Source organism: Lepidochelys kempii, chromosome 7 (genome assembly GCF_965140285.1).
Source record: "Lepidochelys kempii isolate rLepKem1 chromosome 7, rLepKem1.hap1, whole genome shotgun sequence".
In the NCBI taxonomy this organism is placed as follows: Eukaryota; Metazoa; Chordata; order Testudines; family Cheloniidae; genus Lepidochelys; species Lepidochelys kempii.
In genome coordinates this window covers 57494233-57521329 of record NC_136386.1, presented here as the reverse complement: position 1 = coordinate 57521329, position 27097 = coordinate 57494233, and the positions used below count along the sequence as shown (strand labels likewise).

Sequence of the window (27097 nt, the reverse complement as noted above, 5' to 3'; positions counted from 1 at the left end):
CCAGCCGTAGCATCTTATAACTAGAGGGAGGAGCCCCAGGTGAGTTTGCAGGGCTGGCAGTTAGCGCATCTCTTTACTTGTAATTGGAACACCCCTGATGTGGAGATGCTGAGGCCTGGTCTATGCTACAGAGTTAGGCCAATGCAAGGCATCTTATGTCAACCTAATTATGTCAGTGTCTAGACTACAATACTGCTTCCGCCAAAGTAAGTCCCCTGCTATACATCATAACTCCCCCTCCCATGAGAGGCGTACTGCTTTTTGTTGGTGTAGTGCAGGCAATGCAGTGTCCATGTAGACACTGAGTTACTTACATCGCCTATTGGCTGTCAGCCCCAAGTGGGGCTGACAGTTGGAGCCCTATCCCAGCTGCCCCGGTGCTAACCGCCTGAGCTGTCAGCCGGGCGCTGGGCTCACAGCTGGCCCCCCCTCGACTGCAGCGCTGACAGCTGAATCTGTCAACATCAGGGCGGCTGGGCTTCAGCTGTCAGTGCCCCACTTCAATCACTGGAAGCGCTACTGGCAAGAACGCGCACTCTTGACAGCAGGCGTAAGCGTGGATGTGAATCACTGCTTTAATTACTGCAGTGACTGTATGTCAACGTACGTCGATTTTAATTTTGTAGTGTAGACAAGCCCTGAGAAGCACACATTTTTCTGGCCTCTGTAAACTGGCCCAGCCTGAGGAGACCTAACTGCTGGATCCCAGATGCTTCTAAGCCCCACTGGGTCTGGGCAGTGACTGGTCGCTGTTTTCTAGCGCTGGGTCTCTCGGGAACACTCCAGGGGCATTTCTGACTCCCTTCTTGGGCAGCAGCACCTCACAGTCTGGCTCCCTTTAGACCCCAAAACCAGTGCCTTGGCCCTCCTGAGCCACCAGTTACTTAAACATGTCCCCTTCTCCCTTCCCAAGAGTCCCCCTAACTGTGGCAGCTCTAGTTGCCCAATTACCCCTTCAGGGGCCACGTTGTGGTAAAGCAAGGCTCATGGGCTTAACAAAGGGATTTCTTCACTCTTACAAAAGCCAACAAGTGTTAGGGATCTATAGAAAGCAACACACTCCTGAGGGGAATTGCCTTCAGTCTGATGTCACCGCTCTTGTGAGTCTTGGGTTTGGGCCAAGTCCTTGGGCCAGGAAGCTCTTCTTGGTGGTCTTGCTTCTGCTCCTGTCTGGCCTCCCTTACATAGAGAAAGCACCCCTTTTTTTAAATCTGTCCCCTGTTTCTCAATGTGCTGCAAGCTGGGTGTAGGTTCAGGCCCTAGTCCCTCCTTCAGGCTTCTTCAAATAAAGTTGTTAAGTCTTTGGCCCTGCTGGAGAAAACCCATTGTTCTAGTGAGCAAGAGCCATTCTGTGTTGATGGCCCTTAATTGCTCTCTCACAGCTGCTCCAACACAGTCTGTCCACCGAGCATCAAGGCCCATGGTCCCCCATTTGCAATGGAGGTTACAGTCACAAACGGCGTATACAATTGGAATTCACAATTTGACATGGACAGATCTATCCCCAAGCTGTATGTAGTATTATTGTAGCCATGCTGATCCAAAGATATCACCAAGCTGTCAACTCACTTTTGAGTTGAAGTAAATGGAACAAGAAAACAGCCTGAACTGCAGTGTTGTGTCCCTTTTAGCTCTGTTGTTTTTCAGCTTGAATATTAGTGATCTAGACTAGAGTTTCCTTGTGCCTCCTGGTGGCCCAGCTTACTGGCGATGACAAAGTTGGGTACACTGATATATTGTGACTTCACTTGTTTAAAGAGCCGCCTGCCTGCAAGGGGGATGGTGTAGGAAATGGATGGATTTGAGCATGAGCTAGCGTAAAGTGGGATCTAAAAATTATAAAGCAGCCTTTGCATTGTTGGGCAAAACTGGAGTGTTGTGAGGATGAAGAAGGACTTGAGGCTCTGACAGCAGCAATGTGACGATGGAAATGCAATGAGGAAAGCCAATGGGGTCTTTTTCAGGCACCTCGAATTGTGCTAGGTTCCTTGTAATCAAACACATGGCCCCTGCGCTCGAGAGCAATCAACTTGACAGTACACGAGTGGGTTATCAACAGATGTGGGGAGGAGGAACAGGGTGGTGCCAAAAAGTTGGTGCAGTTATATGTAGGGCATGTACATACCCTGATGGCCTGGCTCTTTTTAATTGGGTACTTATCCTTCCCTTCGCTGCTTCTAGGCTGCTTGGCAGCAGTGAGTTTTGGGGAGGGAATTGAATGAGGAGAGGGAAACCTAGACTGTCATACTTGAAGAATGTGTTCCATACATACTGGGCAGTGGGGAAAGAGATGTCCACTTGCCTCAAAGAGAAGATGAGGGCAGTAATGTAGCTGGCAGCATTGGTGTGACAAGATGCTGTGTGGGAGGAGGTGAAGGGAGATCAGGTCAGGTATGTAGGCAGGAGCTATATGCTGTTGGCCTTCGGGGACCAGGACAAGACGAGGCAATAGCTTCTTGCCTAGGGGGCCATAGGGAGATGAAGTTAAGGGTTAATTGTGTGGGTTTTGGGAATGAAAAGCACTATGGTGAGAACCAAGTGTTCGTTGCAAGGTCACCTCTCCAGTTCTTGCTGAGTAGTCGGGGGGACCAGAACTAGCTTCTTTCCTCTAGACATATTAAAATGCAGGCTCCAATTGGAGTGAAGATTTCAATCTCCTTTATCCAGAAGATTTTTAATCAAGTGTAATTTTGTGCAGAAATCCACAGGTCCTGCTCCCATTAAAACCAAAGAGCCCTCATCTCGGATTGGAAAACTACAAGTAATTATTTTACTGGCATTTTGACTTTTTCTCTCTCTCTCAAAAAAAAAAATAACTTCCCCGCCTCACTAATGGTGCTTTATTTTTCAAAAACTCCTTTTTACTGCCTCATCTTCCAGGCCTCTCTCCAGACGCAGTTGATTTTCAGTTGTTGCTTTCTATATACTGCATGTTTAATGCTTTTATCTTGTGCTCACTGTGGAGGCTGATTCTGGGCAGTGGTATCTGTAATTCTTCATCTGATTTGGGGGAGGGGGGACTGTTCCCTAACTTACTGTATCTTTCTTCAGCACTGCATTTCTCAAGCATGTACAGAAACTTGTTGAACAATCGGCCATGGATTGCTCATAATTCGGTATTACAGTAGCCTCCCATCAGAGCCCCATTTGCTAACCGCTCTATAAACCTACTGAGACAGGTAAAGGATAAATGAAGGGCGGGGGAAGGAAGGCACAGAAAGGTGAAGTGACTTGGACAAGGTCAGTGGCGGAGCTAGAATAGAACTCAGAAATCCTGTGTCTTAGCCCAGTGCCCTACCCACTAGACCATGCTGTCTCTTTGGTGCTTGGCTGTGTCTATGGAAACACTAATGCAATTTTGTTCGTGGTTTTTTAGGCTAATTTAGCTATTAACCCAGCAGCTTTACTACCCAGTGAAGTTCCTAAGATCTCCAGTGTGAAGCCTGCTTTGCCAAATTTGGAGACTCCCTTGCATGAGCCGGATGGTGTACAAAGTGCTGAAACCTTTTCTGCTGTAGGAAACCGTGAGGAGGCTGGTGTGAGCTTTGATCATCCCATGCAAGTGGATACCTTGCACAGTGCTAATAAGGTAATCTCTGTGCCTAGGTACTAAGGTGCTTACAGAGAGAATGAGTCAAATTGATATCAAAGTTCAGTAGAGAACTGTGTGTTTGAGCAGTGGTTATGTGAGCTTAAAAATTAGTGGGTTTTATGGCCCGTGCCTTAAGTACTTTGCTGCATGTAGGGGTGGTTTGCTCAGTCGGGCTCTACAGAAGTAGGGGATTTTCCTCCTCTAGTGACACAACACTGTTTAGCCCACGGAAGGATAGCAGCTGTACTACAGCATAACTCTCTGCCAGATCTAGCTGGGAGACAACTCCATTCTACTACTGAGAGCAGCATCCCTCCGTGAAACACTGTAAGGGCTACAGAAGAAGCCGGTGATGCTACTTTCAGTGCTGTCCCTGTTCTGTGGATAAAGAACATTGTTTTCCAGGGCATTCGCTCTTGCTTCCTGCCTGAGCAATAAATTAACTCTGCTGTGGGAGGAGGAAGTTGCTGCTCTGAAGTGACTGCTCTTTCTCTCTTGAGTAGTTGGTTTTCCATTCATGCCGTTATTTTATTGACTGTAAATACCATATTGTACTTAAGGGTTTAATGGGTCTTTAAATGGAATTGAACCGAGCAACTAGAATTTCAATGTGGGGGTTTATGGATCCACAAATCTCTTGTTTTCAACAGAAATGACTTGAACAAGATAACTAAGGGTCTTAATACTGATTTTTTTCTATCATAACTAGACTGATCATTACTAGACAAGAAGCAGAAGAAAGCCACAAGGATTTAAAAGGATGCAGCAGATGTTGCTATAATAATAATGGATGATATGACTCCTTATTACTGATGGGGTTGCAGCGCTTACACATTAGCACTAATCCATTGCCTTGCAGGAATCCTTATTTCCAGTGCCACGTGCACTGACCTGTGAAAACCCTTCTCTAATGCTATAAGCAGCGTGATCTGTAAAGGGGGGAGGTTGTAGCACCTGAGTCTAGCCACAGAGGATGGGCTGCCCAACCTCAGACTTCTCTTTAGGATGGGGAACCTCCACTCTCATTTCTTCCCACACCGATCTGAGATAGATGTATGAGAGAGAGCACACTGAAATATTTTTCATTGATCCCTTTGTGCTATTTTACCTGGTATTGTTGCTTCTTGGAGCTTTTATAGGTTAATCTTAAACTCCCTAAGATACAAAACAGTCCTAAAGTAATACACCCCCTGTTCTTTGCCCCCAAAGGCTGAATCAAAGCAACTGTCCCAGCATTCTCCCTCCCCTTTCAAACTACCCACTTGTACAGGGATCAGTCTTAAAGCGCGTCTCCCATCCATGTAGGATTGCTACTCTCCAAACACGCCCTTGTTAATACACAGACCCACATCCCATGGTAGGCCGACGTATAACTACTATGTTCCTCTCACAAATACAGACACCCCCCCCCACCCCCGGCCCCAAGACACAGCAAACCTGTCCGGCTCGGCTTTCCGCTCCAGGGTAGCGCTCAGTAACATGGAGAATGTCGGTGCCTGCCCTTACCTTCCCCCTGGCTCTGCAAAATCTCCCTTCCTATATACGGTACTACAGGGCTAGAATAAAGCCTTCAGGTTTTTGCAGCAGTGTGAACTGCAGGAGGCTGTGCTTCAAATAAATGAAATTCAAAAGATCAGCTAAAATGGAAAAATCTGTGTTCTGGTGTTGGATCATATGACTAAAAATCTGAAATAAGCAGGAGGGACTGGACAACAAAATGGCAGATGAAATTCAATGCTGATAAATGCAAAGTAATGCACAATGGAAAACATAATCCCAACTATACATATAAAATGATAGGGTCTAAATTAGCTGTTACCACTCAAGAAAGAGATCTTGGAGTCATTGTGGATAGTTCTCTGAAAACATTTGTTCTATGCGTGGCAGCAGTCAAAAAAACTAACAATGTTGGGAATCGTTAGGAAAAGGATAGATAAAAAGACAGAAAATGTCACATTGCCTCTATATATAAATCTTGAATACTGTGTGCAGATGTGGTCGCCCCATCTCAAAAAAGATATTTTGTAATTGGAAAAGGTTCAGAAAAGGGCAACAAAAATGATTAGGAGTCTGGAACAGCTTCTGTGTAAGGAGAAATTAATAAGACTGGGACTTTTCAGCTTGGAAAAGAGACAACTAAGGGGAGATATGATAAAGGTCTATAAAATCATGACAGATGTGGAGAAAGTAAGTAAGGAAGTGTTGTTTACTTCTTCTCATAACACAAGCACTAGGGGTCACCAAATGAAATTAATAGGCAGCAGGCTTAAAACAAACGAAGTATTTCTTCACACAACGCACAGTCAACCTGTGGAACTCCTTGCCAGAGTATGTTGTGAAGGCCAAGACTATAGCAGAGTTCAAAAAGAATCAGATAAATTCATGGAGGATAGGTCCATCAATGGCTATTAACCAGGATCGGCAGGGATTGTGTCCCTAGCCTCTGTTTACCAGAAGCTAGGAATGGATGACAGGGAATGGATTACTTGATAATTCCTGTTCTGTTCATTCTCTCTGGGGCACCTAGCATTAGCCACTGTTGGAAGACAGGACACTGGTCTAGATGGGCATTTTGTCTGATCCAGTATGGCCATTATGTTCTTTAAAAAAAAAAGAGAGAAAAAATTTAAAAAAATTAAATACAGTATTCTGTCAAAATCCTACTGCAAGACTGCTGCAGGATTGTGATCCAAGACAATAAAGAACCATCATACCAACACTTCACTCATGTTAATTTTGCTTGTGTAATGTGACTAATGCTAATTAAGCAATAACTGCCAAGCAAAGCTCTCTGCACTGAACTAAGTAACCTGGTGCAAAGAGTTGATAGTTTGAACAGTAGCCAATGGACTCAAGTTGGTCATTGACCTCGATACAGTGTGTTTCCTGGCGATGGTTAATACTGTTATGGGATGGTCTTGTGTTATGGCACAAGGTTGAGGGCCAGAAGCCCTGAGTTTTATTCTGTATTCTGCCACTGACTCGCTCTGTGACCTGAGCACTCTGCTTTGTCTGTCTGCCTCGTTTTTCTTGTGCTGCCGATCTACCTCACAGTGGGGGCTGAGGCAATATGAAAGTTTGCAGAGTGTGGTAGCTCTAATATTAAATTTACCTTAGTGTTCATTAAATGTTCATGTAACAAATTACAAAATCTTCTCAGAGCTGGGATTAGATTTTGGGGGGTCGTCGGGTCCCCATCATGTGCTAGAATAAAACGTGGGAAGATAGAACGTGAGGAGAGCAGGGTCTCTGTCAAGTGCATGCCTCCCTTCAAGCCCTTAACACAACCTGATCTCCCTCTTCTCACAGAGCAGGATCAAGGTGATGAACAAACGAAGGCTTCCCTCCAGGACAGCCCGGAGGCTAGCTGCTCAAGAGTCCAGTGAGAACGAGGAGCTGAACAGCACAGAGGAGCCGCAGCTGCTGCTCCCCAAGCAGAGCTCTGCATTAGTGGATGCAAAGGAGCTGTGCACTGCTGAACCAGATGCTAAGAGAAGCACGGAAAACATTATGGCAGCTAAGCTGCCATCGCCAACAGATGGCAGTAGCCTGTCACCTGGAATGGCTGGAAGCCCTTCTAGTAAAGGCATAGGCCAAGAGGATGACTTGTTTGGGTCCGACTATCTTTTTGTGAAAAATTCAGTGTCGAAGCCAGCAGCCAAAGCTAAAACCTCAGAGATCTTGGCCAGCAAGCCCCTTAAAGGTGGTGAGAAGAAGCCTGCTCTGACAGTGCTGGACAATCAGGGCAGCAATGATTTATTCCAGCCCATAACGCAGAAAGTGTCCAAGAAAAGCAGCCCCATCTCTTTCCTGGAGGATGAAGATCTCTTCACTAGTCAGAAAACTGCGAGGAAGAAGGAGTTGAAACCCACCACCCAGCAAGACCTTGACCCGAAAGTTCAAGATATCTTTGAGGTAATGGCTGATTTATTCTTTTTTTCTAAATAGAAAGGGAGGAAATGTATCACTAGGGCCTTGGGCAAAATCATTCTGCCTTCAGGACAGAGGGGAATGGGGCCTGTGTGGGTCAAGTAAGGCTAAGCATGAGGCCTGGTCTGTAGAAAATGCTGTCCTCTAAATCTCACTCTTTCTTACCAGAGCATGGGGTAAAAGGGATGGCGTGTGGGCAGACAGCAGGTGCGTTTGAGGAGACCTGGCTCTCTCCCTGCTAAGGGAATGCTTAGCTCCCGCTCTGACCTGACTGCTGCTACTGAGCTACACAACAGCACTGATGGTAATGCAGGAATGAGGCCCCCATCCTGGGCCTGTCTGTTCCCCTTAACCTTGCTCTCTCATATCCTGCACTTGGCCTGTGCAGTATCAGCAATGACTAGATCTCTGCCCATGCCAAATTGGAGACCTGAGCCTAACCTGATAGAGTTACGATGCCCAGGGTAGTTACAGGACTTCCAACTCTCTACTGCTGGGTGTAGCTGAACCCGAACACTCAGTTATGTCCTGTACTGATGCTGTACAATTTATGCTTTGCTCCAAGGATGATATATTCGCAACAGAAGCCATTAAACCTCTGAACAGAACAAAAGAGAGTGTGTTGGATTCTAACCTGTTTGATGATAACACTGACATTTTTGCGGCTCTCACCATAAAACCAAAAGAAAAGAAGACCAAGAAAAAGGTGGAATCCATATTTGATGATGATATGGGTAAGGGCCTTCTTGGTATTACTTGATTGTCTTCGTCTTGATTCAGCCGTGTGTTAAATCCCCCAGTGACAAAGAATGGGTTTTAGAACTGTAGAGGGGGTGGGGAATGAAAAGGGACTTGAAAAGACTTTTAGTACCATCCGCCTCTAACCTCTGGGCACGAAACTCCAAGTGATTATAGAGTTTAAACAGTTAGGAGAATGTATTTTGGGGTTAAATATTAATCTGCTCTAAAGAGAGATGGGAATGGAGACTGAATGTTGGAATGGAGCAGATGGCTGCATCTTACACTGTGACAACTCCTCTTCTCTCCCCCCCCCCCCCCCCAATTCCCTCTCTGTGTTGGATATACATAGCAGAGATATCTGTCTTTATCAGTGTCTGTCTGCTCAGCAGTCTAAAATATTTTACACTAGAGGCCAGTTTGTGTTGGCCTTTCTCTCACAGAAGAGTACCTCACTTGACAAATAGTTCCCATTTATTTTAATGGGGAATTGTTCTTCTGTGTACGGTACTATTCAATGAGTGAGGACAGCATAAACTGCTTTGAAAGTCCCACTCCAATTACTTGCAGCCAATCACCCCTGACGCCCATTTCTTCCCATTGATGTCAATGGTAAAACTCCCATTGCCTCCAAAGAGAGTGGAGATAGCTCAGTGCTGAGTGCTTCTCAAAATCCAGCCTTAATTTGTAGCTACTGAGCATGGTTTCACAAGAGCTTTTCATAAAATGTATTCATAGAAATTCGGACAGAATGAATCTGAAAGCACCTGATAAAGAAAACTACTTTCATTCCAAACTATGGGACGTCTTGACAATTTCAAAACTGTTTCCAAACAGAAAATTGTCAGAATCGAGCGTTCTCCAGTCAACAGTCTCAGTTTGGATGAATTTACAATTTCTGACTCAAAGCCATTTTGTCTAAAAATTCGCACCCAGCTCTAGTTATCCTGCAGTCTCCAGCACTATAGCTCACTGTTTGCAGTGGCATTTCTGGCACTGAGGCACCTGGAGCACAAGTCAGAAATGTCCATGTAAATGAATGTACCTTCACCCTGATCTTACATCTTTTTCGTTCTCAGTTGGTTTAAGGGCACAGCACCTCCAAATGAAGGATCATGCAGGGGCAGCTGCTCAGTGCTCCAGACTAGGTAGTGCTGCCTTCAATGCACCAGCAGGACTTCAGGGAAGACACTTGAATTTCTTTGATCAGCCTGGCAGCCCCAGAACAGGACTGGCATAGCATCTTCCATTGCTGTTTAGCTAAGGGCTGGTAGCAATGCCCACCGTGGCATTTTACCAGAGGCTGTCACTGCCTGTTGAGCCTTTCCTGCTGGGAATGCTGTCTTTTGAACTGCACCCAATCACTCCTAGTTTCTGATGTATTTGTAAACTAATTATGTTCCCCTGCCCCACAACCACTTTCACTCATTGCTTAGCCTAGAGGCACCTATTTAGTTCCTTTAATCTCTCCCCATAAACCCTGTGATGTTTTACGGATTACCCAGACCAGTAAGGGCTTCTGTCACCACCAGCCTTCAGAGTAACAGCCGTGTTAGTCTGTATTCGCAAAAAGAAAAGGAGTACTTGTGGCACCTTAGAGACTAACCAATTTATTTGAGCATGAGCTTTCCTGAGCTACAGCTCACTTCATTGGATGCATATCGTGGAAACTGCAGCAGACATTATATACACACAGAGAATATGAAACAATACCTCCTCCCACCCCACTGTCCTGCTGGTAATAGCTTATCTAAAGTGATCATCAAGTTGGGCCATTTCCAGCACAAATCCAGGTTTTCTCACCCCCCCACCCCCATACACACACACACTCACTCTCCTGCTCACATTTACCAGCAGGAGAGTGAGTTTGTGTGTGTATGGGGGTTGGGGGGTGAGAGAACCTGGATTTGTGCTGGAAATGGCCCACCTTGATTATCATGCACATTGTAGGGAGAGTTGTCACTTTGGATGGGCTATTACCAGCAGGAGAGTGAGTTTGTGTGTGGGGGGGTGGAGGGTGAGAAAACCTGGATTTGTGCTGGAAATGGCCCAACTTGCTGATCACTTTAGATAAGCTATTACCAGCAGGACAGTGGGGTGGGAGGAGGTATTGTTTCATGATCTCGGTGTGTATATAAAGTCTGCTGCAGTTTCCACGGTATGCATCCGATGAAGTGAGCTGTAGCTCAGGAAAGCTCATGCTCAAATAAATTGGTTAGTCTCTAAGGTGCCACAAGTACTCCTTTTCTTTTTACCACCAGCCTTGTAACTTTGGCTGCTTTCATGCTAGGCTGCTATGGCTCAGAGCCCTGACACCAGTCGCCAGCCTACAGGCATAATCGTCTCACCCTGTCTCCCAACAGCGTATACTCCTTGGCAGGGTGACCACAATAACCTGTCTGGTCCCAAGGCTTCCCAGATCTGCCCCCCAAGTTCTTAACTACCAACCACTCAGACTTTTCCTTTCTAATTTGTCACCACTCCAAAGGAGTGAAACTTGCCCCCAGTTATCAGTCCACTTGAGGCCACACAGTTTGCACAACAGAGAACTGCTTGGGGCTCAAAATAAACAAAAAAGCTCATTTAATAGGTGGACTAGTCAGATAAAGCAACGCAGACAAGTTACACAGACAATGAACATAACGATACCACCTCACGCTTTACCTTCTGCATTACATGGAGAGTCTTCACTTCAAACCCCTTCCCTTCTGACAGGGTTTGCAGCGGGGGGTTTCTTTCTACCTGGCAGGGGAAACACCCTCCTTCCTTAGTTTTCCAAGACTGAGGTTGTCTTTTCCATTCCAATGGCTTTCCATTACTTTCATGGTCTGCCCTTGTCTGTCCCTGGGTTGTACAATGCTGGGAGTTAGTTTTGTGTAAGCCACTGGCCTGGGAGGTACCCCTGCCTGCCTGACTGTTTCCTGACAGCTGCAAGGTTGGGGGAGTTAGACCTTTGTTACAATGACCATGCTCTACACACATATACCCACTTACATTCAGAACCATAACCTGTATACGCTCTTCCCAATGACCACCAAGCTCAGCATTTTACATGTTTTACTTGACCTATATTTACACACAATAGCATTATATACAACCAGTTGATTCAATTCCTTATTCTTTGGAGTGCAGACCCCCATCTTCCCCTGTGGGTGTCGGGACCCTGACTGTGTTAAAGCCATCCTTCTGATCCTTATAGTGCCTCCCTTCCAACACTGATTGGTATTCCAGCTGCCGAAAAACCTCTGGACATTGTCTCCGCCTGTGCTTAGGATGCTGCCTCCTGGGGAACTGAGCATTCCTCTGCAAGTAGTGCTGCTTTCCCTGCTACAGAGAGCAGGCTCCCTCCTCCTCCTCCCCTTCTTTTAGTCCCTGTGTTGTAAGCTAGGGATGTAACTTCACTCCTTATAGCACCCACTATACTTCCCATGGAAGCCGGGAGGACCCTAAATGGCTGTGAAGCTAATCTCGTGGATGGCTTATTTTGGAGGGCTGCCAACTGGGATTTACTCCATACTGCTGCCTTTCTAGACTGCTCTCCTTTGCTGAAATTCTATCCTGGATTAAAGCTGCATATTCCTATGATTACAGCAGTGGCTATGTGCAGCGGAGGGGGAGGGCAGCGAGAATAGACTTCTCGCACAGGCAGAGTGGCACGTAGTGGCAGTCCACCCCTGATCTCTGGCCCATGTGTCCCTAACCTTCAGCATTCAGAGCCCAGATGAGGGGCTTGGTCATGTGGTTCCACAGATGCTCTGTGTGCACCTGGGTTAATATGGACTCACTGAGTTGGTGCCAGACTTGTAAACAGATGCTAGCTTACCACACCAATGCATAGGAGAGTGGAGAGGATGCAGCAAACGTCCATCGAACAATAGAAACTTCCCAAGCCCTAGCTGTGTGTAACCTTTTATTAACCTGTAATTGATCTTTCAGGCCCACCATCGTTCAGTGGTCTCTTTTTCCAGCTGCTTCTCAGCATTTCTTCTCCTCTTCCTTCCCTCCCTCCAAACGCATTTGGGCCAAGTCCATCCCATATGTTCAATACAGCCCCACAATCAGCAACCACCTGTGGTGAACCCTACTGAGCTTTGAAGTTATCTATGTTGCCGCTGCCCAGATGGGACACCCCACCCTGCGGTGGGTGAGGGGGAGAGAGCTGGCTCTGGCCTATTGTCTAGGGTCACTCCAACAGCAACAGAAGAAACTAATAAACTCCATACTAAAGTATTAATGGCCCCATGAGTTTCACTGCCTCGCATGTGAATGAGCACAACAGCATCTGTGAAAGAGACTGGGCTTGTTAAACCTCCATCTCCTCTAACCCTGAGAATGTTTCTAAACGCTTTCCCATTGTGCCTGTGATCCATATGTGCCACTAAATGCATTTCTAAATCCATCCTTGTTCTGATCCCAGGTGAACCACGTTCTCCACTTCACAGTACTGCTTTAAGGTACCTGATTTGCAGAGCCAGAGGTGCCAGTGACAGTAGTAAAAGTTCCTCCCCAAGTGTGAGTCTTTTCCAGCTCCCTTGGGTAACAATGCTGGCAACTTTTGCTGTTTGTTTTAGCAAAAAGTCTCTTAATTCTTTGAACCTGGGTATTCCCAGACTGCCAGCCGCAGGAATGCTTTAGTGGGCCAGGGGAATGTGAATGTTTGTACAACACTTAGGAGATGAAAAGTGTTAATCAGTAGAACCCATATGTGTGAATGCATGAATAATACATTCTCCAAAGGGCAAATCTGTAGGCAGGAAGTATGACTTAATGGTTCTAAAGCACAGGACTGGATGAGTCTCTTAAGTTGTCTCCCAGTTCTGCCACTGGCTTCCTGTATGGTGCTGGGTGAGCTGCAGAGAAGTTAAGTGACTTAGTCATCTCTGAAATGGATGTAATGCCTAACTCAGCATTGTGATGCTTCACTTAGTGCTTGTTCAGTGCTTTGAGATCTCTGGCAGGCATAAATGCCAAGTATCAGGATTTCTTTTGTTCCTTCTCATTGACTATACCTGGTAAAAACAGACAGCTAAAAGCTCCCCCATATGCCCTCACAAATACATTTTCATGTCAGAAGCAGCAGGAAAGCATTTATCAGCAAAGTATCCTTGGCAGTAACTGCTACGTGCTGGGGATTTTTCTGTGTAACGTCTTACGTCTGGCAGCAGCTTCTCTCCTTTTCAATCACTGTTTTTCTCTTTCTCTAGATGATATCTTCTCCTCTAGCAGCCAAGCCAAGGCGTCCACCCCCAAAGGCCGATCCTCACAGACAGCCTCTGAATCAAAATCTGAAAGCAAGGCATCTAGTACATTTGATGACCCACTGAATGCCTTTGGAGGCCAATAAACAATGGTGGGCATTGCAGAGAGAGGGCCCTCTCTGCGAGGTTATCCAGTCCAGTACTAGTACTCTTATGTCAGCTCTCTTTGAGTAGAGAATCGGATAACCGTGGACATTCATATGACTGGCTCCCCACTTTACATGGTTAGTATCTCTTCCCTGCACTGGGTCTAATCACGCCTAACACTGTAAAAAGATTCTCCAATCATAACTTTCTGCAGTCCTGTTTCAGTGCTGCCCAGATGACATAGCTTGTGCAATACCTGTGATAATGTAATCTATTATACAAAGTATAAGTTCTTTTATTGAACAGATCTATAGAAAAAATCACTGATATTGTGAAATAGTAAATGGTGTCTGCTGAACCAGGTCCAGCTGTGCTTGTTTTGCTTTCTGCTCTGCTGTTTGCTAGCAGACTCTGCCTCCAGATCCAAAAATGGGGAAAACCAACGCCACAGCTCTCATTAGGTCAGCAGTCTGTCTGCTGGGAGCATCCTGTAAGTTCATGTCAGTTCCTCCCATCAGGGAGCAGCTTTACCTCTTGTCTCTTACAGATTGGAGCATGTTGTCAGTGCTTAATAGATAAATCCTCCTGGAGGAGAGGGTGCCAAGTAAGAACTAGAAGAATGGAGAACAGATTTTTGCCCATGACGTTATGCAAGCTGCTGAAAAATATTGGACTGAGGCAAAGTTTCCATTGGTACTAGTGGGAGGAGGAACAAGATCCTTTGGTGCTGTGGCACTGTGCAGTTGAGGGACTGTTTTGCAGTCATCTTCCCTCCCTTCCCCCCTCCCCCCCCCGTTAAAGCTCATTTACAGTTAACGAAGAATGAAAGTAATTGGAGAGCCCAGAAATTATTCAGGAACCTGAGAGATGTTGAGCACTTGCTGTTCTCACTGAAGTTAGGATTCTGAGCACCTCTCATGGGTCAGGCCCTAAATGTGTTACCTGATAACTCTGTTTTATTGTATGTCACTGGGCACACCTAGTCAATGGTATAAACTGTGTCCCATCTACAGGGCATAATGTTTGGAATCACTGAGAATCTCTAGGACCTCTGGTAGGGTGACCCGGTGTCTGGTTTTCAACCAGAAGACCAGATCAAAAAGGGACACTGGCGGCGCCAGTCAGCACCGCCAGTCGGTGATGCTACGGTGCTAAGGCAGCTTAGTCCCTACCTGTCCTGGCACCACACTGTACCCTGGAAGGTCCAGCTCCTAGGCGGGTGCAGGGGGGGAGCACAGGTCTTCGCGTGCTGCCCCCGTCCCGAACACTGGCTCTGCAATCTGATTGGCTGGTTCCTGGCCAATGAGAGCTGGGGGGTGCTGCCTGTGGCAGGCGAGAGCAGTGTGGGGAGCGTCCATGCCCCCCCCCTGCCTACTACCGACAGACCTGCTGGCCACTTCCGGGGTGTGTGCAGCGCAGTGTCAGGACAGGCAGCCTGTCTTAGGCCCTTGCTGCTCCACTGACCAGGAGCTGCCAAAGGTGAGACCCCCCCAAACCTGGAGCCCCCTTCTGCACCCCAAACATCTCATCCCTGGCCTCACCCCCTCCTGCACCCCAAGCCCCTGCCCCAGCCCAGTGAAAGTGAGTGAGGGTGGGGGAGAGCGAGCCACTGAGGGAGGGGGAATATAGTGAGCGGATGGGGGCCTTAGGGAAGGGGCGGGGCTAGGATGTTCAGATTTGTGCCATTAGAAAGTTGAGCTCTGGGCTTGGAAGCAGGGGCTGGAATTTTGGCAGGGGAGCTGCCCTGGTGTCAGATGTGCTTTTTACCCTCCCTGGGGCAAGTCTCCCTGAATTTGGCCCAGTTATAAGCCTCTAACAAGTATCTACTGAGCATGTGCAAACTAGATTCTATCTGCATTCAGCGTGCTCTGTCCCCTTTTCATCTCCTATATGTGACTGGACTGGCTATGCGCCATCGCCACGGTGACTGAGCATGCTCCATCTCCAGGCTGCAGGGAATGAGCTGGACTTTCCCTACAATTGTTCCTCCTGGCTGGTGGGGTTGCCAGGGTGCTGGGCACCAAAACTGAGAACAGGAAGAGTGTCTCCTTGAGTCATCTGCTGATGCCTGGGCAATGTGGAGAAGAGAGAGGTGTTAATTCCATTATCTATCTCCTAACTTTCAGGTGCTTGACTTTGCCACTGTAGTGTTCTTTTAATGTAGTGCTTTTTGATGCAATAGCTATACAACCGTTGAAAACCTTCCAGTAGAGGTAATGTCTGAGCATTCCTCCCCTAAATGTCTCTGCATCTGCTGTGCTTTAAGAACAAGGGCCCAGGTGTGTAACCATATAATCCTGAGTGACTCAACGCCTATCTGTTAGGCAGCCCCATGGCAATGAGTCAGTAACTGAGTCTCCATCACAATCCTAGAGTCTGCACTCCACAAGGGTGTAAAAATCCACTTCTGTCAGCAAGATAGCTGGATGTTTTTAAAAAAAAAAAGATCCAGTGTGAACTTCAGTTAGATCTGAAGCTGGAAAGGTAGGTCACCAGTTAACTCTCTCGTTATCCTGTGAGAATTGATACTAAACTCGTGTGAATTTTGCATTTCTCACCAAACTTGACATTCTAAAGCGTCTTCTGAATTTTTGTCAATTTGTAAGTGATCTGGTCTAGAGCGCAGCCTCTTTCAGCATGTGGACTCAAAGAACACTCTAAATCTGAAATAGCTGCCACCTCAAAACTTTGCATGATCACAACTTGCTTATGTCAGAGTTCAGCTGACTTCCTTGAGCAGGGATATGATAACTTCTCTGCCTTATCCTTTCCAGTATCACTAAAGATCAGGGTAGCAGGGGGAGGGAAAGGGGTTTTTGTCCAGCTGGTGCCCATGATCTCAGTCTGGCTGGAGTTTTTATGCTTAAATGATCAGCAATGAAATAGTTGGCAGTATTCATGGTAAACTTGGATGCTTAATGACAATCTAACATCCATTAAAATTTCAGAACTCCTGAATGCAGACACCGGTTGTTGTGTCCTATATACAGCTCCATAGTTATTCAGGGCACTCTAAATAATAATGCCTGGGTCATTTTGCATCTGAGCTCTTGTGGCAGTATGCAGCTACAGGCTCAGCCTATCTTGGTTCATCGAGAAGTGGTGGAATGGCATTCTTCTGCATGCCGTTCATGCTTCATTGCCGTGCAGCCCTTCGTGCTGAGCTGGCACAGCATCACAATGCTGTCGTGTTTCTACCAACACCCAGGCAAATAGAACCTAGGGAGCGCTACAGCTAACTAGAAAGTAGGATTGTACGACAGGAGTTGGCATAAAAACAGTCCCATGAATAAAATAGTAAATCAGTGCTCTAGCCTTGCTAGGCTAGTCTGGGGACCTTCATAATCTGTAATGCTGAGCAAGGGTGAAATGATCCCTTTATCTCTGAGGCACCAGGGATGTGCGTCCAGATGTAACTAAAGTTTTCCGTGGTCACTGGCATGACTTGAAATAGGTGAATTTTTTTGCTTTCGAAGGATCATTCACATTCTTGCTCTGCCCTGGATTTCTTATTTGACTTATGATCCAAAAACTGGAACTCAATGGAAAAACTCCCATTGATGTAAGTGAGCTGTGGGTGAGGCCCTTACTCTCTCTGTCTCAGTTCCCACTCTGTAATACTCCCATAACTCACGGAGGTGTTGACCGCGAATCCATTAATGTTAATGGACACTCCTGCACTATAGGAGTGGGTGCCATAGAACTACCTAGACAGATAGTGAAATGACTGGTCATTTTCACTTACAAGTTCTCCTGCCTCAGCACAATACTGGTGTATCTGGGTTTCCAAGCCTGCAGAAAAACAGTTAAAAAGCTGTAATCACCTTAGGTTTGTAAAATAATTCCCCTGCTTTCTGAACCAATGCTTTTGGACCTAAACTAGTTGATAGTGCCCCTAGAAAGGAAGCAAATAGATCTATATGTCCAGTAGTGCAGCGCAATATAGTGTATTCCGCTTTGACAACAGAACCTAAGCACTGGTGCAGAGGTGGGCAAACTATGGTCCGTGGGCCAGATTTGGCCCACGGGACCATCCTGCCCGGCCCTTGAGCTCCCGGCTGGAGAGGCTAGCCCCTGGCCCCTCCTCTACTGTCCCCTGAAGTTATGACACCGCTTGCACCCGCACACCTCCTAGGCTTTCCAATAAGCCAGTCCTGCCGCTCTGAGCGGCATGGTAAGTAGGTGGGGAGCACGGGAGGGGGGGTTAGATAAGGGGCAGGAGGTTCTGGCGGGGCAGTCAGGGGACAGGGAGCGGGGTGGCTGGATAGGGCAGAGGTTCCGGGGGGTGGGGAGTTAGATAGGTGTGAGAGTCCCAGAGGGCCTGTCAGGGGGCAGGGGTGTGGATAGGGGTCGGGGCAGGGAGCAGGGTGGGTTGGATGGGGGTAGGGTCCTGGGGGGGGGGCGAGGTTAGGGGCAGGGGGTCCCGGGAGGGGGCAGTCAGGGGACAAGGAGCAGGAAGGGGTGAATGGGTCAGGGGTTCTGATGGGGGCAGTCAGGGTGGGAAGTGGGAGGGGATGGGGGCCAGGCTGTTTGGGGAAGCACAGCCTTTCCTACTGGCCCTCCAGACAGTTTTGCAACCCCAGTGTGGCCCTCGACCCAAAAAGCTTGCCCACCCCTGCACTAGTGTGTCCTAGAAGAGCAAGGTAGGGGTGTGTGTGTGTGTCTATATTATGTGGAAGGTTTCATTTGTGAGCTGGGTGAGTGTCAAATCCTGCCTACAGCCCATTAGTGAAGACCTGCTTTTGTTCTCTTATTGTGAAAGGTGCTTTCTGATCTGCATCAATTTCAGAATCAAAATACTACTTCTGCCTTAGCTGTCAGCGTAGGAAGAAACGCTCTGAGCAGTCGCTCAGTAAACACTCCTGCAAGAGTGATTCTTGTGACGGATGCTCAGCTTTCCTGTACCTTCTAACTTGGACAGTGGCTGTCACTAATTTCGGGATAGCTGCTTTCTATCCCGCCCAGCCCTTGAATTGGCATGACTGATAGTAACATTCAGAATGTGGCTAGAGGTCAGGAGTCAGCAACAGCAGGATCTGGCGGAGGGGGAAGCTCCAGTGCAAACCTTGAAGAGTTGTGCTTGTTACCTTGACAACCGCTCCATTAACATTAACAGGCATAATAGTGACAGTTTGAAATGTGTAGAGAGGAGAACGTGGGCGTCCTCATTGAGCAGGTTTTAAAAGGGAGCTAGCGCTGTCTCCCTGGTTTGTGTCATAATCCAGTGTGAATGGCTCGGTGGCACATGTCATCACCGGGTTTATGGGAATGCCCATATCTGACCTGCAGAAAGAGAGATGTGACAATGTTGGAGTTCCACCTTCATTCCCTTCCCTTGCATTATAAAGGCTTTAAAGGGGTTTCAAGAAATCAAATGGGTTTTTTTTCCTCCTCCTCTCAGTTATTCATATCGGAATCTTTTGGTATTGCTGAGAAAGTGTTTCTGTATCGCAGTAGCGCAAGTCATGGGCCAGGGCCCCACTGTGCTAGGTGTTGTACAAGCACCGCACAAACATCCCTGCCCCAAAGAGCTTATTCTTACAATGCAAGTGAAGGACTGGTAGCCCTAGAGATGAAAGGTCTCGCTTGCTCCATGGGGCAGGGGCAGTTTCCACCTCACTTCTTTGCCAGTCTGCCTTGCCCCTGGATGTGTGGTGCTGTTTTAACTTTAATTACTATAATTGTGGAGTGGCTTGAATAGCATTTACAGACTTTTGTCCCAGCTCTGGTTTGCCCTTGGGCTCAGCCTAGGTTGACCCCACAACATTAACCTTGCATTTGTAATACCATTAACTGGTGGTCAGTTAATGCCTGCTAAAACAGGTCCACAAACTATCCTGGAAGGATAGTGTCCAGGGTCCATGGCATATTTAAAGCCTCAGTTTACAGCCTTCCAAATAGGGTATAAGAGGATATGTCGTTCTATGCTGGTGAGAAATCGTGTGTAATTCAGGCATGTATATTAACTGGTCATGAAGCCAGAGAGCTACAGTGATTCTGACTTGTGCATAATTTAAAAGGTAAACTAATCACCTTTTAAAAAAGTGAAGCAGTTAGTTTATTAACAGGTGCTAACTACACCTGCCTTGTTCTTTTGGTGAACTGTGCTGCCAAGAAACCAATCTTTGTTTCTGGGCTCTTCTGGGTGAAGTGAGCTGTTTACTATCTTATTGAAAATGGACTTGGTTCAGCAGTGCCAGGCTTAGGGCACTATACCAGGAGCCTCAGAGTTATAGCTGACCTTGCATGAATTTATTTTAAGGCTGTTAATTTCCAGTTCCAAAATGTCTGGTTTTGACAGACATTATAAGCTAGATCCACCTTCTCTGAATAGCTTGCTAAGAGTTTGTGATTTGTGGGTGAATATTTTGTAAAACATAAGCACAATGTGTAGTGTGGTATATTTATATGGTCATATATGTTAACATATGCTATGTAAAACATCAAGAGACAGCACCTATGTCACACTTTGGGGACCCAATTCTCCTCTTGCTTATACTAGTATTTATTCCCCTGGGGGTGTGAGCAGCTGTGACTCCTGTTAGAGAACCATGTTGCTTGGGGATTTTTCATTCTTCCTACATGGGTAAGAGCCCCATGAGTGGGTATTTGTCTGCTTCTCCAAACAAACAATGGGGGACTAAATAAGGGTATCTCCCTCTGTTCTGAGAGAGATGGAGATAAGACAAACCCCTGATGTGATGTAGGGGCCACCCACATCCACAAGAGCCCAGACCGGGGTTCCTTCTCTAAATGCATCTCCTATTTGCCTCTCAGTTTCCTATATACCAAATATATAATGGAGCCCCCTTACCTATTTCTTCCAAAAAGAAAAGGAGTACTTGTGGCACCTTAGAGACTAAACAATTTATTTGAGCATAAGCTTTCGTGAGCTACAGCTCACTTCATCGGATGCATACTGTGGAAAGCGTAGAAGATCTTTTTATATACACACAAAGCATGAAAAAATACTAGGGCTAAGTCATTATGCAAGGTAACCTATTTCCCCTTGTTTTTTCCTACCCCCCCCCCCGACGTTCTTGTTAAACCCTGGATTTGTGCTGGCAATGGCCCAACTTGATGATCACTTTAGATAAGCTATTACCAGCAGGACAGTGGGGTGGGAGGAGGTATTGTTTCATGATCTCTGTGTGTATATAATGTCTGCTGCAGTTTCCACGATATACATCCGATGGAGTGAGCTGTAGCTCAGGAAAGCTCATGCTCAGATAAATTGGCTAGTCTCTAAGGTGCCACAAGTACTCCTTTTCTTTTTGCGAATACAGACTAACAGGGCTGTTACTCTGAAACCTGAAATAAAACAACCCCCAACATTTCAGTCCTTCATGGCAGTGAAGAAGAGCTTGAACCTCAGCAGAGCCAAACTTTTTTTTTTGTAAATCACATGCTGAGTTTTGTTTGAAGAGGTGGTAAGGGTGAGAGTGCTTGTCTCTAAAGGTTCAGCGCCTTAGAGCAGCATGGTTATATCTGGTACCTATTCCCCTATGAAGCAGGGGCTGATGACATAGGAGCAAAGAGCTCTGCCCGAACTGCTGCCTATGGGCATTGCTTAATTATGGCGGACAGAAGCGGTGTGTGGGGGTGGGGAGAGGTGGAAGTGGTCGATTTCCTATATAACTGCCCGCTCTACCGAGCCTGGCACCATTGAAACTACGTTTCCCATCAGCCCCTGAGGCAACCAAGTTAGAACGGCGTCACGTGACTACTGCTAGCGAGGGAGAGGCTGCATCCGGGTCCTCCTCCTCCTCCCCCCTCCCCTCCCCTCGTAACGACCACAACAAGCAGAAAGCAGGAAGCGCTAAGGCCTGGCGGACACCCGCCCCTGCTGGTTACAGAAGCACCGCCCCTGTGGCGACGTTATTGGGCAGCGGTTGTAAGAACGGCCGCCTCATTGGTCAGTGGGAGGGAGGGGATGTCACAAAGGATAGGTAGGCGCGGTGGTGGCTTAGGGAGCTAGCGGCGGCGCAGGCGGAGGGGGTGGCTCCCCCTCCCTGTCTGTCCCCTTCTCCCGGCGGCAGCTCCTCCATGAGGGCGCCCAGGGCCGGCGGCGGGTTCCCGTGAGGAGCGGTGGGCGGGGCCTGGCGCTCATCTCCCGCTACCCCGCGCGCGGGCCTGGCGGCTGCGGCAGGTGAGACCCCGAGCCCCCCTCCCCCACCGGTGCCCGCCCCGCCCCGCCCCGCCCGCCTGCCCCCGGGGCCGCTCTCCTGGCGGGGCGGGGAGTTGCGCAGGGCTTGGGGCCGCCCGGCAGGGATCGCAGTCTCCTTTGTTTGCAGGCGCCTCTCTCGGCCCGGCCCAGCCCGCGGGGCCCCGCAGCCCCCACGGAGCCGGGCGGCGCGGGGCCCAGGAGCCGATCTGCCCGGGCGCCCTTCAAGGCAGGGATCTCGCCCTGCTGTCAGGAGCCAGCCCGGGGCTCTGCGTGCGCGGAGCGAGCACCGCCCTCCTCGGCTGGGGCCGGGGTCAACACTGGCACCAGGGGGATGGGCGCTTCCTAGGCACGTGCTAGGCACACCTCGTGGAGGGGCTGTTGTGACCCCATCCCTCTCCCGGAGCTAGAGCTTTATCTCCGGTGGTGTTGCTAACCTAGCACTGTTACGCTTCTCTCTCACCGCCCGGCTGCCTGCCTTGTGGGTTTTAACCGCCAGTTTATTCAATGATTCCTTGGGTTTAAAAGTCAGCAGCGAGCGATTTGTTTGCCAAAGAGCGCATCCTGCCATTGCTGAAACTGCCCTTGTGTTCTCCTTAGGTGCAACATTTGAAACATGAACAGCAATACGCGTTACCAGTTTTCAAAGCTGGAACACAGTTGTCTGCGACGTTTCCAAACTAATCTTTCCACAAGGAATTTGTAAATCCTTTGTAATGGCCAACAAGAAAGAACCTCCTTTTTTCAATGATGATAACGTGGGACCGTTTCACTACAAACTTCCTTTTTATGAAACTATGGAGCTCTTTATTGAGACGCTTACAGGAACGTGCTTTGAGCTGCGAGTGGCTCCCTTTGAAACCGTGATTTCCGTGAAAGCTAAAATTCAAAGATTGGAAGGTACTTGTCTCTCTCCTTTATAAAGTCAGCACATTGTATATCATTTTAAAGGAAAAGTCAATTTGCAAATGACCCTTAATTATAATTGTGCTGAAGATCAAGATAGGGAATTAATTGGGTGATGCTGTACATAAATGGTTTAGTAACCTCTGGTTTAAAGAGACTTCTGACATTTCTTGTAATTTACTCCTCTTTGTTTTTGTACATCCTGCTAAGGTATTATAAGGGCACAGTTTATCACTAGTAAAACTGTAACAATTTCTCCTTTTTTGGAACTATTATTCACTGTGTCAGAGGATTATTTTAGACACAACTTTTTGGTTCACATACTAAAGTTTTAAAGCATTGGAGTTTTAATGTGAAGAAGCTGCTGATTTGTCTTGCCTGTAGTTCACTAACTGTTTCTAGGTATAGTCAGGAGTTGGACTCTGCTTTTTCTTAAAATGACAAATTTGCTGCATGTGTTGAAGTTAAAACACCTTTTATGCTGATCTTATTCTCCAGTATGTAAAGACTTTATTCAGTGGATGGGGACTTATTGTTAATTATTAAATCTAACGCATCATGTGAAGTACGGCCTCACTCCCAGGAGGCCTAACTCTAAGGATTAAATCTACCTCCATGAAAATTTGCACTGGTGCAACTAAATTAGTGGCTTTGCACCAGTGTAACTACTAATGTAGACTGTGCAACACCGGTATACAGAGGGATTTGCACTGGTACCAGAGTCAACTGTGCTGTTGTAAGCCCCATTTTGTGCCAGTTTAGCATGTCTACATTAGGAGTTTTTACCAGTGTAACTACACCGATGTAGCTATACAGATGTGAATTTCCTTCATGTAGATAAGGCCTTAAGTAGACTTCATAAGTTCTTAAACCTCTTGTGGAGGATGTGGGGATATGGGTTGTATGACTAGTGGAGGAAGAGGTTTGGGTATGTGTGGTTTTTTGTTTTTGTTTTTTGTTGTTCTCATCTTTGCCAAGTGTGGTGGTGGAGAGTAAATATGTGTGGCAGAATGCTAGCCAAATCAAGTGAGTTAAGGGATTTGGGGGAAGGGAGTCCAGTTACTCCCATTCCATTCGCTGTTTCACTGTTGTCTATACAGACCATCTCTGGTTCCATGTCTTTATTGGCTACAGTGAATTGACCATAAATAAGATCTCCCACCTCCACATTTGGTCTTTCTTTTGGTTGCACCTTCAAATGCCAAGTAGGACAAAGAAGCTTGCTCACTTCCACCAACATCCACTTTGAATATGTTACCTGCATTGATAGTCACTATGCTTATCACATGATCTCCCTTGACTGAGACGTACTGCTTCTGCTGGGAGTCCAGTTGCTTAATGCACAGGAGCAGGAGAGCTGCTCCAAGAAGAGGAGGAAAAGGGGAGGCAGTATGTAAGGAAAAGTTCTGGAGCTGTAAGTGGAAGAAGGAAATAGCATATTAAGGTGAGCAGAGCTGGTGGTGCATAGGGAGAAAGAAGAGTAAGGAAAATGGAAATCTGTAGAAGTCCTTGAAGGTGGTGAGGAAAAGGAGCTTGAATTTCCTGCAGAAAAAATCTGGAGGCTAGGGAATAGGCATATTGCGCTAGGCATGTCTAACTTGTGGGAGGATCACAATGAGAATTTGACTGTCACTAAAGGTTGTGTTATCGTTAAAAATAGTACCACTTACTTGAACTTTATGATTTACAAGTTGCGCTTCTCAGAGTGGGAAAGTGGTAAACTACTTGACGTTCCTGAATAATGGATCTGATTGTATAGGCTTTAAATTACGGATAAATACACTCCACAAAAATGTGGAAGACACAGAAGTCCACCAGTGCTCATCTCTGAAAATCACTTGTATGGGGTGGGGCTAAAAGACCCCAAGTTCCTCCCCAATGTGCTGTGTAGGGGCAGATAGGCAATTTTTCCTGACTTGCAGTTGATCAGCTTGTACATGAAAATAGAATGCCATGGTGAAACATCCCATCTTACACTGTAAGTGTAAGTTTTGCATGTAAGTTACAGGCAAGTAATTACCCCATACTATTGTGTAGGTCAGGATCTCTGAGAAGGAAATACAGAATCTGTGGGATTTCTGTGAGGGAAATACAGAATCATGTTAACAATTTCCGTCCAAGGTCTGCACTCAACAATGGTCAACTATAACAAATGCTGCTGGCAGAATTAAAAACTAGCAAAGAAAACTGTTCTTTTGTCCATTGCTGTATTATCAGGAGACACCAGTGCATTGTCTACACTGTAACCAGGCCTGAAAACAGGCAGATGGGGACCAAGTAAATATGAATATTTCAAATGCTGCCAAAGCCACTTTCCTGCTCCCTATTTCATAATCTGACCTTCTTGGGCAGGTTTAGGGACGTGGAAATAGTTGATGTCTGCTTTAAGAAAGCTGGATATCTCACCAAGAACAGCCCCAACACCTCTCTGCTGATTTTACCAGGTATGAAGAGCACAGGTAAACTTTGATAACAGGTAAGAGCCCCAAAGTTCCTCTAGCACATCTAAACCTTCTGTGCGTGTGAAACTGCTTGAAGCTCAACCAGAGCTGATGTGGTGGTCATGCCTTTTAGCCACAGATCTGTTCCCACACATGCAGTCTGGCCCATGCACATCACAGCAAACTTATATGCAAAGATTCAAACTTGTCCTAGCAAAACCCACTTGATTATCTTCAAGGCAGTGGTAACCTGGATTCTTGCTTCACCCAGAACTGTTCCATTTAATGAGACTTTGCAGATGCTGTAGTGAAAAAGAGAGCCTCATTTGTCTGTGATAGCAATGGCATAAGAATTTAAATGCTCTCATAGTCAGTCTTCCTCAGAATAGGACTACCATCAGCAGGAACCTGCACCACATCAGTTTCACTTCCTGCAGAAATTGTATATTAAGATAGCATGCTAGGGTTTTTAAGAAACAGCATATTGATTGATTATCATGGACATGACAATAAATCACTCTGTAGATGTAGATCAAGACTTAACACAAGCAAAGTGATCATAAAGTGGTAAGATTTTGGACTGCAATACAATGAAATCGTAAATATGAATTCTTTTACTGAAAACATACTGCGGAGACTGGAATGATCGGTTATCTCTTCTGTTGCTGTTGGACTGAAAGTGATCCCTACCCAACTCCCTCTAATGTCTCCGCAAGTGAACCTTTTACATTTGTAAAGTCACCCCTCAGCCCATAGTTGTCTTTCCTTAAGTCAAAATACACAACAATTTTTCCTGTTTTTACCTGCCAGTATTTGAGATCACGATTCTCTTTTTTGGATCTACCTTTTATAAATGTTCTTTTTAGAAATATGTTTCCTCCAGTTCTCTTCATATTCTGTATCACAAGTGCATTACATATAAACAGCATCAGTCTTGTTCCTTACCACTTAAAATCGTGATCAACGGGTGGTTACTTTTACAGCAGCCTATTGTGATGTCACAGAATTGATTTCAGTTGAAAAGCAAGCAGTGGGAGTGGATTGAACTCTGCAGCTTTCTCTGGTTTCTTGCAGAGGCAAGCTCCACCACTGCAAATTGTGGTACTGCCTGTGCTGGGGTTTATATCTGCTGTAGAAAGTAGTTCTGGCTGCTGGAATCTTGTTTACGCCTCTTGCTGTAAGAGGGTTTAAAACTGGCTTGCATTTTTAGAAAAATTTCCCCAGTGTAGGATCTACTAGGCAAAGCAAAGAATGCTTTGCCAACTCAACATCTTTGGTCAGGGACAGTAAATGTTAAAAAGTCAATTAATATTCTACAAGGACTTCTTCCAGCAGATAGTCCTACCTGGAGGAGGGTTTTGCAAATATGTGTTGAAAGTTCCAGTTGTATAGATTGACCTTCAGAGGAATATTTGGGGTAATAAAATGCAAGGTGGAATAATAATAAAAAAGGGAACAGACTATTTAGTTACAGCACTAAATACAAATCTGTTTCCTGATCAACATATTGTGGGGTGGAGGAGATGTTTCTGGCATGTTAAAGCAGGTACACTAAGGAAACCTGGAAGATGTAGTGAGACAGAATGGGATTGAACTTCAGGGGCTGTCTCTGACAGGCTGGCCCCAAGAGGGGAGAAAAGGATAGTGTGCTGTATAGAAATGTAAATTATGCCCTCTGCTTTTGAGGGCAGAGAGGCGGGGAGAGGACCTGGATTGCTTCCCTGGCTCTTGCAGAGCAGGTTGTCATTTGGAGCGGCAGTAGATGTTTGGAGAGAGGCAAAACCTGAATTTGCTTTCATCCCCTCCCCTGAGTTCCAATTGACCAGCTGAGCTGATGCAATCTTGAGACATAGCTGAGTCCTACTTGTTCAGTACTGATTAGAACTGCCCAGTAGCAGGGCCATATGCTTCATAGGAGGAGGTGGCTCTGTGTGATCCTCATGATCATTGTCAGTTTTATATTCTGAGTCTGTATGCAGAT

General features: G+C 46.5%; 2 protein-coding genes across 11 annotated transcripts in view; both read left to right on the top strand.

Moving 5' to 3' along the window:
• The window catches only part of LOC140914646 (WASH complex subunit 2C), a 53897-nt gene extending 39929 nt beyond the window's left edge, over positions 1-13968 (top strand). For 4 of the 7 annotated variants that reach the window (XM_073353009.2, XM_073353006.2, XM_073353008.2 and 1 more), the window contains 5 exons: positions 2699-2761; positions 3377-3589; positions 6902-7507; positions 8088-8256; positions 13465-13968. In XM_073353009.2, the coding sequence (XP_073209110.1) occupies positions 2699-2761; positions 3377-3589; positions 6902-7507; positions 8088-8256; positions 13465-13604 (1191 nt within the window). In that variant the 3' untranslated portion in view covers positions 13605-13968. The remainder of the gene's footprint in view (positions 1-2698; positions 2762-3376; positions 3590-6901; positions 7508-8087; positions 8257-13464) is intronic. The other 3 variants (XM_073353007.2, XM_073353010.2, XM_073353011.2) reach the window with 3 other exon arrangements.
• A 1586-nt stretch (positions 13969-15554) lies between these two features.
• The window catches only part of ZFAND4 (zinc finger AN1-type containing 4), a 48099-nt gene continuing 36556 nt past the window's right edge, over positions 15555-27097 (top strand). For 2 of the 4 annotated variants that reach the window (XM_073353013.2, XM_073353012.2), the window contains exons 1-2: positions 21536-21754; positions 22370-22669. In XM_073353013.2, coding sequence (XP_073209114.1) covers positions 22486-22669 — 184 coding nt within the window. In that variant the 5' untranslated portion in view covers positions 21536-21754; positions 22370-22485. Of the gene's footprint in view, positions 15732-21535; positions 21755-22369; positions 22670-27097 lie in introns of those variants that run through there. The other 2 variants (XM_073353016.2, XM_073353015.2) reach the window with 2 other exon arrangements.